General features: G+C 41.4%; 1 protein-coding gene across 1 annotated transcript in view; it reads right to left on the reverse strand.

Moving 5' to 3' along the window:
* Positions 1–11,324, reverse strand: part of NUDC (nuclear distribution C, dynein complex regulator) — a 14,485-nt gene extending 3,161 nt beyond the window's left edge. The window contains exons 1-6 of the mRNA XM_072137038.1: positions 11,123–11,324; positions 6,652–6,729; positions 6,355–6,573; positions 1,948–2,004; positions 825–953; positions 510–704 (exon numbers count right to left, since the gene is read on the reverse strand). Of these exons, the coding sequence (XP_071993139.1) occupies positions 510–704; positions 825–953; positions 1,948–2,004; positions 6,355–6,573; positions 6,652–6,729; positions 11,123–11,203 (759 nt within the window). The 5' untranslated portion in view covers positions 11,204–11,324. The remainder of the gene's footprint in view (positions 1–509; positions 705–824; positions 954–1,947; positions 2,005–6,354; positions 6,574–6,651; positions 6,730–11,122) is intronic.
* Positions 11,325–11,354: the final 30 nt, after the last annotated feature.

Raw genomic sequence — 11,354 nt, forward strand, 5'->3', positions numbered from 1 at the left:
GCACATCTGCGACATCATGTCTCGCTCCATCCACCAATGTCACGTTGCACCACAGACTGTCCGGGAGTTGGTGGATACTATAGTCCAGGTAGGGAAGGAGATCCCTCAGGAGACCATCCGGAACCTTATCAGGAGCACGGTGAGGCGTTGTACAGAGGTCAAACAGGCACGTGGAGGCCACACACAATACTGAGCCTTATTTTGATTTGTTTTAAGGACATTCCAACAAAGTTAGATCAGCATGTAGTGTTTTTTTCCACTTTAATTTTGTGGGCGACTCCAAATCCAGGCCTCCATTGGTTAATAATTTTATTTCCATTGATAATTTGTGATTTTGTTGTCAGCACATTCAACTTTGTACAGAACAAAGTATTCAATGAGACTATTTCATTCACTCAGATCTAGGATGTGTTATTTGTGTGTTCCCTTTATTTTTTTGAGCAGTGTAGATCAGCAAGGAAGATACACAAGTACAGGATACAATTTAGAGCGAAAATTCTCATTGTCACCTTTTCTAGATGCACGGTCACGACCTTGCCATCTTCTATTAACCAAGAACATTCTTCAACCTTGATCTCATTGTAAAGTTCACCATCCAGCACAGGCTTTTGACCTTTAAGCCCAATAGAAAGCTTTCGCCTACGAATATCCACCACAACATCTTTACTCTTTAGGCGGAAGGAAATTGGGAATGGGATAACCAACTGAGGAGGGTGAAAGAGAAAAATCCAGGCAAATGATTAAATTGACCTATAGAAACAATGACTCTATACAGTATATCACTGTTTTAGCTAGATGCATATCTCTAGAACCCTCATACTTACATCCACTTCAGAAAGGGTCTGTGTCCAGCGATAGCTGGGAAGATCTGCTCCATTGCCCGAGTTAGGCTTGAGTTTCCCCTTGTCTTTCTCATCTTCCTCCTCCTCATTGTCCTCCTCATCACCACCATTCTACAGAACATGTAAGGTATAAAGATTAAATTAGGCAATTTTAAAGACAATTTGTATTTTTAATGTCATCATTTAGGGCACATAATACTGAAAATAATTTTTTGTATTTTTTTTTTTTAAAGGTAATGTGTCATGAGGATCAATCCTAGGTACACTATCAAAGGAGGAAGAGAGCAATGCAAAAAGTAGCAAGAACACCTTCTAAATTATGTGTGAGCTGTAGATGTAGAGACAAGTGGTTGTCACAACTTCTCCCATTTCTGGTAAATAACTACTACAGACAAATAGGTTGACCCTAGAGACATGTGACTGCAGAAAATATCTGGCAGAATCATGAGTTACCGTATTTTCCGGGCCATTAGGCGCACCGGAATATAAGGCGCATTAGTCCGATGCGCCTTATATATGTAATAATTCCATATATAAGGCGCATCGGACTATAAGGCGCGGGTCGGGGGCGTGGCGGAGGTCCGGGGGCGGAACGGAGACCCGACGGGACGAGACGCGACGCCGAGATGCGGAACGCGGGGAAGGTGAGGGGGAGGATGGCAGCGGACCATACTTACATAGGTCCCCGAGACAGCAGATCTCCAGCGGGAACTGCAGACCGACGCGGCAGAAGTTGTTCGTGCCGCGTGGTCTGCAGTTCCCGCTGGAGATCTGCTGTCTCCGGTAGCAGGGACCTATGTAAGTAGGGTCCGCTGCCCTGCGCCATACATAGGGCGCACCGGACTATAAGGCGCACTTTGGATTTCTAAGGAAATCCAAGGCTTTTATGTGCGCCTTATAGTCCGGAAAATACGGTACTATGGTCCGAAGTCAGGAAGGCAATAACCCCCATCATATATTATTTTCATTATTTGATTTTCTCTCACCATGTTTTAGCTAACTACATCATTGTTACCACTACGGGCATTTTATAGTATGTGTTGATAATGGATACACCTATATACATACTTTTAAAATTAGTTTTTATGCAACTTCTTAGTTTTACCTTCTGCTTTTCCTTTTCGTTCTGTATCTTCTCTAGTTCTTTCTCTTTAGCTTTATTCTGGAAATAAAAGCAAACACATAGAAAATAGTGATAATGACCGTTTACTGCACTGACTTTTGCCACTTATGCGGTAGCCATATACCTTCTTTGAAGGCAACTTGTCACTTTAAACTTGCAATCCAATCTTGTTACAGAGCAGGAGCAGCCAATAAAATTACTGACAGCCTTCCCTATATAAATGTGTACTCGAAGACATAGGTAATTTACCAAATAGGACCATGATAGTGGTTATTCAACCCAGAATGAATTAAAATTTTGCTTAATCTTTCACAATATTTTCTTATACTGAAAAGGTAGAAGTTAATAGGAACCTGACACCAGCTTTTACACAACCAAATTACAAGCACCCTCATGTAGAGTATGAAATACCCTTTGTAGAATTCCCTCTTTTATGTTAAAACTTGCTCTTATACCCATTACAAAATTCACTTCAAATTGACATGCAAATGGGCTTATGAAAGTCACTTTTTTCCAGCTCATTAGTATCTAGAAACATGGAAATTGGACTCTTCTATACCGATCCCTTTCCAAACTTGTTCTTTATATGCCAATATATCTGGTTCTGTAGAATACAAAACCACAATCCGAAGAGATGAGATTCTTATCTTAAAGGGGCTCTCCAGTCGCTAAATGTTTTTTTGTTTTTTTTAAACGGAACCGTTCTTTTGCATATATTATAGTAACAATCTTACACCGCCACCCTGCAATGTATGCTTTGTTTTCCTTCACAGCTCACTGCTGCATCACTGCAAGATGGTTGCCCCCTCCCTCTACCAAAAGACTACATCTCCCACAATCCCCTGGTCAGCACAGCTTCTCCATACAGAGGAACATTGAGCTGACTGCTCATGTCAGACTGGAGAGCAGAGAGAGCATATAGGTTGTTTGTGTGGAAACTGAGTGTAGCAGGAGCTGGCAGTGCACAGGAATGACTTTGATTTCATGAAAAGGGGCAGAAGATTTAATGACACTGAATTAGTAAAGTGATAAGTGTGGGGAGATAAGTTATAGCAAAGTCAATCTTTGTCACTGGAGGATCCATTCAACCCTCTCCTGCAACCAATATATAGATCTACATCTATAGATCTATTTATCTGTGTCCCATACAGCCAGGGCGTACCTCTACAGTCCTCACTTTAATAGCATATTGCACTGCATAGGGTGAGAATTTGCAAATGATGGGACCAGTTTCTGGCAACAGTCCGTCAAACAAATGAAGGGGGGAGGATTATCGGCCGAAGTCTCCTGCAGCCTGGGGAACTGAAATTACCAGTAAACAAATACAGCCTTATAAATTGTCAATGCCACAGGATAGGACCCAACTTGCTGATCGGTTAGGAACTCAGCGATGGAACCGCCACAGATCATTAGAACGGGGGCCATCGAGCTGGCCAGAGCAGCTGGTTGTGCATGGCCAGGCTGCCCTGTTCATCTCTATGGAGTTGATGGATATTTACAGAGTTTGACGCCTAGAGTGCTTTGGCCATATCGGTGCTGCCACCAGGGGAGCATCGGACCTCCATTCTAGTGCTGGGTACCATTACTGAGACCCCATCCAATCCTGTGGAGAAAGCCCAACTTGCTTCGTGAAAAAACCCCTTTAAGAAAATTTAAAATCCCCCCTATTTTTGCTTTAATACAAAAAGTCTCTCAGAGCAGCCCCAAAAAAAAAAAAAAAAGTTTAAGAGTATAAAACATAAAATATACACACACATACATTAATTTACTTTGTAGTGTTTCTGTTGTATGTTTTATGAAAGTGAAAAGGCCTAGATACGCACTCTATCTGTAAGAATGGGGTATGGGCTCTGCTGACAGCCTGGCATACGTCCTGCTCCGAAATCAAGCAGGGAATTCTCTCCCCTGCAGAGGACAGATCCCATAGTAGCTGTGTGTAGGGGAATTCTCTGAGGAGAACTGGGGCAGAAGAAAGGGAGTCCTTTTAATAGAAGCTGTCTGCAGAGCAAGAACCACATCATGAGAAAACTTCTATTTTTTGGGGATTTGAACTCAAAATCTCCACTCTCTACCATGCAATAGAGATACAGTGTTTTTATTCACTATGACCGGAGCTCCCAATATTACTCTTCTCCCTCGTTATTCCATCTTTAACCACCGATGAAGGCGAACGATGGAATGGATGGTCGTTACTGGAATGATAACAGGGGATGACCGCTACTCACCATTATCAAACAGATGCCAGTGGCCAGATAAACCTTATAGGGAACGTGCACTGTGGTCAGGATGGAAGTGGTGTGTGTAGCTGTGTAGGTGCTGGGAAAAGGAGCAGCTCTTGGCCACGTCCACCTTGGCACCTTTCTGTATTCAAATATTCAGTAGAAAGATGGCCAACCCATTTAACATGCTCAGCATCTCTTCTCAAATACAATGGAACCACATAGAAAATAAATAAATTATCACTAGAAAAATGAAGCCTCTTCTACATTTGGACTTCTAGCCGAGTGGCATTATCTAGCAAAGATAACATGTCCCCTACTGTGGCACTACCCCCTCCCTTATACTCTGTTAGGCTACCTGCAAACCCTGCTGCTCTCAGGTCACATACAATGGATCAGTGGCCGTAAACACAGGCAAGGAATAGGACATTCTCTGACTTTTCTACAGCCTCATCAGTGAAAAACACATTCATGTGCACATGTCCATTGAAATTAATTTTGCTATCCACAAAAAAAAAAAAAAAAAAAACTTATATACAGATAAAAAAAGATTGATCACAAGGTCTTTTTGATGCCAGAGAGAGCTGTGAGTGTTACGCATGGATGGGTAGCCGAGTGAGAGAAACACCAAGATAGCTGTCTGGTGTGAGATGCCAGGGATTGTAAATCAGAATCTTATGTCTGGAAGCTGTTTATAGCCATACGAGGTCGGTTCAATAATACCCGTGTTAGAAATGAAGACACCATTTTTTTAAAAAAAAAATTTTCAACATAGTCTGTTTTTAGAAAGATACACTTCTCCGAACGTTCCTGCCATTTTTTTAACCCCTCCAAAAAATAGGATTTGTTGAACTCTCCAAAATACGCCTCTTGGCGATGACTTACTCATTTGAGCTAATTTTTTTTTCCCCCAGATCGGGTGAATACAGGGGTGTGGCAGCAATTCATGCAGTTTGGCGGCGACAACACCAGATTATTGTGCTGGTGTGTTACCTTGTTGAAACGGCACCTTCTTTTTCTCCAAATGCGCCCATGTCTCTTGCAACCGTGTTTTTTGTCGAAGCAGTCCAATAACTCACTGTAGTATTGTCCAGTGATCGTTCTTCCTTTTACTAAAAAAAAAAAAAAAAAAAAAATCCATGGAGGATGACGCTGTTCGTATCCCAAAAAATCGTTGCCATGACCTTTCTGTCCGATGGGACAGTCTTTCACCTTCTTTGGAACCGATTCACCAGGAGAAATCCATTGTTTTGATTGTTGCTTAGTTTCTGGTGTGTAATAATGAATCCAGGTTTCATCAACTGTGATAACTCGACGCAAAAACTCCTTTTGATCTCGCTCAAATTGCTCTAAACACTGCTTCGAAGTGAACAGCTGCATCGGCTTGTTGTCCACTGTGAGCAATCGCGGCACCCATCAGGCCGACAATTTATCATTGACAACTTATGTAAAATATTAATTGCCTTTCCGGTCAACACACCTACGCCCTCTGTTACTTTGCGTACTTTCGTTTGTTGATCAGCGAGTATCATGTCGTGGACTTTTTGAATGCTTTTCTCGGTTACCACGTCTGCCGGGCGTCCTGGTCACTCCTCATGGAAAACGGATGTTCGCCCGCGTTTATATTCGCTGAACCAATATCTAACTGTGGTCTTAGATGGTGAAGTGTCCCCATAAACAGCATCCAACTTTGCTTTTATCTCCTCGCATTTTTTCCCATCCAAAAACAAAAAGCGAATTACCCAACGATACTGCTCTTGATCCATCTTAGCGAAAATCACGAAACACGTCTTACTCAAATGGCTGCCAAATCCAAACTAACCAATCAATCAGTCTGCAATATGTTTTGCCGTCGTTTGATAGATGGCAGCACACAATGATAACACCAACTTCCCTCAGGAACGGCCTCTGTCGTCAAACACGGGTACTTATAGAACTGCCCTCGTACGTGCAAACTGCTACAAGCAGTATGAAATTTCTAATACATCCCTATTGGCAATGTGCTTTTAACCTCTTTATAAATATGATAGGAATAAAAGTAACGGCTAACTGAACCCCTTCAAGTCCATCATTAGTCAAAGATATTATAATGTAGACAACACTGCAGTCTGACAGGCTGTGTTCCTTGAAGGTAACCCAGAATTCTTCCCAGCCCCCTTAGTCACACTACCTGGTCTATTTCTTTCTGTAGTTTTTCGGCCTCCTCCTCAGTCAGTTCTGTGATTCGAGGCTCTCCAGGCTCCATTGCTTTCTGTTTAGCTGCTTGCTCCTGCTCCCTTTTTGCCGCCTGCTCCCGTTTTGCCGCATTGCGCTCTCGCTGCTCCGCTGCCTTCTGTTCTCTAGCGGCACAGGCTAGCTTGTTGTGTTGGCTAAAAGCCTCGTGTATTAACTGCAAAAACAACATTGTATTTATTGCCACTGAAAGACCCAAGTTCTTTAAGCCTCAAATTATAATTAGCTTCCTTACCTTTTCAGCTGCTCCAGCTTCTCCGCCTACAAAGAAATCCGTTTTACGTCTTAGAAAACTGAAAAAAGTATTTATCAACTGAAATAGAAAGAGAGAAAATAGGTTAAGCAGAAAAGGGTCATATACTAAGGTTCTACTCATCTGTTACCCAGGTCACATTTGCCAGTAACACCATGAAGCCATAATTTGACAAATAATGGCACTTTATTAGTTACAGCCACTATATTAATTACAGCCATTTCTTCTGATATGCAAACAGTGAGCACTGTGTGGGAAACTGCAGATCTTCTCACCATTTCACATGCCCCGCGATGGGTGGGGCAAAGTGGTGGCAGGCAGAGCCACATGCCAGTGGGCGGGGCCCATCACAGACAGGCAGAAATGGTTTGGGGAATGATTTTACTGGTGGGTGGTGACAGATTTAAGCTGGGACACCTGCACTGCACTTTTCAAGTTTTATGCCAACTGAGGGGGAACTATTAAAAAAAAAAAATTGCAATGAAAAGACAAAACCTCTACCATAAGATCCACTATTAGGTGATGGACACAGCTTATCCACCTCAGCCATCGTGGAACTTGACCTCTGCACAGGTCAAAGCAGGTCTAGAAAACTGATCAATGAATGTGTCAAAATCCTGTGCAAATCAGTACAAGCTACAGAGCATGCTTAAAAATGCATAGATTTCGGGATAACGACAATTGCTGAAATTTGGGAAAAGGACCATCTAATGGCATTCTCAGATATTTGTGATAAATTTTAAATTCCAAGACAGGACTTATATAAATATTTAAGAATAAGACACTTCCTAGGAGAGGTTCCCAAAGAACTATTGGGAAAGAAAAGCATGTTTGAATCAAAATTCTTTCACCCAGTGAAAAAAGCTAAAGGGACTTCTATAGCCTATCAAGAGATAGAAACGCTTTCCCACGAGGGAGATTTAATATGTGTGAAACACTGGGAGAGAGAACTAAATATTCACTTAGAAAAAGAAGAGTGGGAATACATATTTCGTACTCCTAGCAAACTATCTCGCTGTGTAATGCATTTAGAAGCCAGACGTAAGATACTATATAGATGGTATTTTACTCCCGATCGCCTAGCACGAATGTTTCCTAATACATCTAGTGAATGTTGGAGGTGTCATAAATCCAAAGGAACGATGCTACATGTTTTTTGGGAGTGCCCGACTATAAAAGAATTTTGGCATCAGATTGAAATCTTACTAAATGTAATATTAAAAATTTCAGTGGTCCTCACACCAGAGTTGGCACTGTTAGGTGTGGGGCTGGCAGTACTAGCAGCAAATGAAAGACAAATTATATTCCATATTACAGTCACAGCGATCACACTAATCGCTACTCTATGGAAAACTGAAAAAATCCCGAATTTTAAAGAGCTAACTAGGAGGGTTAACAATAACTGCGTGCTGGAAAGATCAATAGCCTTCAATGAAGGCCAACAACAAAAATTTTATAAAAATTGGGATCTATGGCTAGATTCAATATATTACAAAGCATCACCTCAATATGTGTTTTTGGACTCATAAGGTCTATATTACAGCAAAGTATGGATCAGAACATTTATCATAGCGCAAATTCATGAAAAATTGTACCCAGGGATTACTGAATAAGTTGTATGTTATTGTTTTTGTTTTTTTTTGTTTTTTTGTTTCTTTGTTTGTTAGTTAAAAATGAAAAATCTGAGCCTAAAATGTATGTTACTAGTTAACATGGAAAATGACTTACCTCACCTGTAAATGTATCGCTATTGGCTCTAATAAAAATATTTTTCCCAAAAAAAAAATGCATAGATTCCATTGCCAGATGTTTGCTACCTATGGTCCATGTGGCTGCTGTAAAGCATCTCTCTAAATGGCATTACCAGCAGCTCATTTAAATGACAACCAAGATACAAATATTAAATATTTCAAGGATCTAGTTCTCTTTAGGCACAATATACCAATTGTATCACTGTTTTAAGTAACACTTTTAAATTTGGCATTATAACTATTAATCTCTCCAAGTCTCTATGGCAAAGCAGTGCCTGAATATTTTATGTTTCCAATGGTTGCATCACATGCCCTATTCTGTATATTTAAATGACAGAGTGGGAAAATCAGAAGGCCAAAGTGCATAAATGAAATGAGGAGTGTTATTACAGGCTGTGTTGGAGCATTAGTTAACACATTGTAAACACAATTCATTTGCATTTACACCTAGATAAACATTGTGTTTACATCCCATTAACCCTAACACTTTCAGCAAATTATTATTATTTTTTTTAGAGGAATTGATACAGTAAGTACATTGGAAAATTGTAAAACTTCATTACCCAAACATTAATATTTTTACACAGTGAAAGGATAACAGCATAGGACACAACTCTGCTGAAGCAGATCTGAGAATTTACAAAACAATATAATAATAATTCCTTTATTTATATAGCACACAGATTACGCAGCTCTGCACAGAGCTAGCCAAATCAGTCCCTGTCCCCGATGGGGCTCACAATCTAATCAGCCGTCCTGCGGCTTCTCCATAAAACAGCGGCAGAGTAACATCTGGATACTGACGTTCAACTTCTCTGGCGTAAATTTTTAAAAAAGTTGTAATAAAAATGAGCATCGGGTAGAGCGTATATTACCACAGCACAAAAAAGAATGACAAAGTGACTCCATGACGCCAGGTATAATTGTCAGCGGGAGGTGGAGCTGATGAAGGCCCATCAAGGGCAGAACTACTGGCGTTCACAGGGGGTTCTGTATGTTTTGGAGTGTGGAAGGAAACCGGAGGAAACAACATGGAGAGAACATACAAACTCTTTGCATAATATCTGTAATTAGGGGAAAGCAGGGCTATCTAGGGTTGCACGATGCATCAAAATCTCAGTACTTGTACCATACTTTCAAAGTGAGAACGGTACTGTCTGACTTCTACTGTTCTACAGACTTCTTGTTTCTGTCTGCAGAGGATTCCCATAGAGCAGACATGAGCAGGGAAACATAACTGTCCATATATGGTCTCTACATCTCCCAGGGCTTACCCAGACACAAGGCTCTAAACTATGCAATTAAATAATTTTATGCCCAATCCCAGATTTGAACCCAAAACCTCCCCACTCCACCTGCCAGAGGTACAGGACAGAATCTCTATCCACTAGCTATGGACTTATTGGCTGTCAATGGGAGGTTATGTAACTAAGAGCTTCCCTGTTACACAGGCTCCATGCACTGGTATATAGAGCGGGATTTTCTCAGCGATAACCAAATTATTATTATTTACATATAATGTAGCTAAATTAAATGAATAAAAATTTATAAGACAAATAATAGGGGGTCATTCAGACAGGCGTGTCTGCTCCGCATCTGCAAAAAAATGCGGACGTGATCTCGGTGATCAGTCCATATTGTATCCGTACGCCATCCGTTATTTTCACAAATGCAAAAAAAGCTGATGGGTTCCTGATCTACTTCTTGCCCTGCCCAGTTGGTTGCCTAGCAACATTTGAGAAAAAAAAGTCTCCATACGGATGTTATGCATGTGCCTTCCATATTTTTGCGGATCGATTGACAAGCGAGACAAAATAATGCATGCTTCTATTTTTTCCCTACTGCCTGTCCATGAAAAAAATGCATATGTGGACAGACCCATAGGAAACAGTGGGTCCATTTGCCATCAGCAAAAAAAAGATAGTGTATGGATATCAAAAACACTTGTCTACATGAGCCCTTAATTATGCTTAGTATAGTATTTTATATTAACATTACCAGGATAACCTTTACAACACATATACTGCACTGTCATAAAGCACTAAAGCTTCTCCTGGCAAATCCCTGGTGACCGGTACTGATCGCATGCGTTTCAAAGGAAATGCAAATGTGATCAGATTGAGCCCCGCCCCCAGACGTTTGCATTGCATTTCTAACTGCAATATAAAGGCACCATGTGACCACACCCTAAACTGTCAGATACTTTTTTGTTTTTCTTTAAAATATTGCATCGGTTTCCAGGTATCGTATTGCACTCAAAATTCTGGTATCGGTGCAACCCTGGGTCTATCATACATATTGGGTTTAGTTTATACCTGTGAATGACAGGTTTTATTCATCCTTCCATTTTGAAAGAGCAACAAAAAAATAAAATAATGCATTTTTTTTCTGCTATTTTAAAAGAATAAAAGAATTGTAATGGAAGGTTGTATCCCGTTCACTGTCACTGAGCCTTTCCGTTCACCTGGGTGTGCTTAGTTTCCGTTACACTCTCCTAAAATGAGGAGCGTGAAGGAAACCAGTGACGCAGGAGTGACCTAGTCATCTGCCAGGGGTGCATGGATTTACTGATGTTATATGGTGAAGTAGGCAGACCAGTCCTCCATGTGTAGTACGGGGGATGAGGCAGCATGGCCATCTCCTGCGCTATACAAGAGCCCAGTCACCCAGTCATACATGAGCCCAGGTACACAGCCGCTCACCTCCTGCACGCCCCCCTCATGCTGCTGCGCCATAGCCAGCAGCACACCGTCAAATTTCTCATCATCCGCCGCTGCCGCCATATTGCGCCGTCCAGCACACGCTGCTGCGCCGTTTCCGTGTAGCCTGAAAGCTCCCAGAGATCGGCCAATCAGCGTACACTCAGGCTACACTGACATCATTGCTATAGCGACCTAACCGAAGGTAACGGCGCTCTGTACCAGAGCCTATAAG

This window comes from Engystomops pustulosus, chromosome 2, assembly GCF_040894005.1.
Source record: "Engystomops pustulosus chromosome 2, aEngPut4.maternal, whole genome shotgun sequence".
NCBI classification, from domain to species: domain Eukaryota; kingdom Metazoa; phylum Chordata; class Amphibia; order Anura; family Leptodactylidae; genus Engystomops; species Engystomops pustulosus.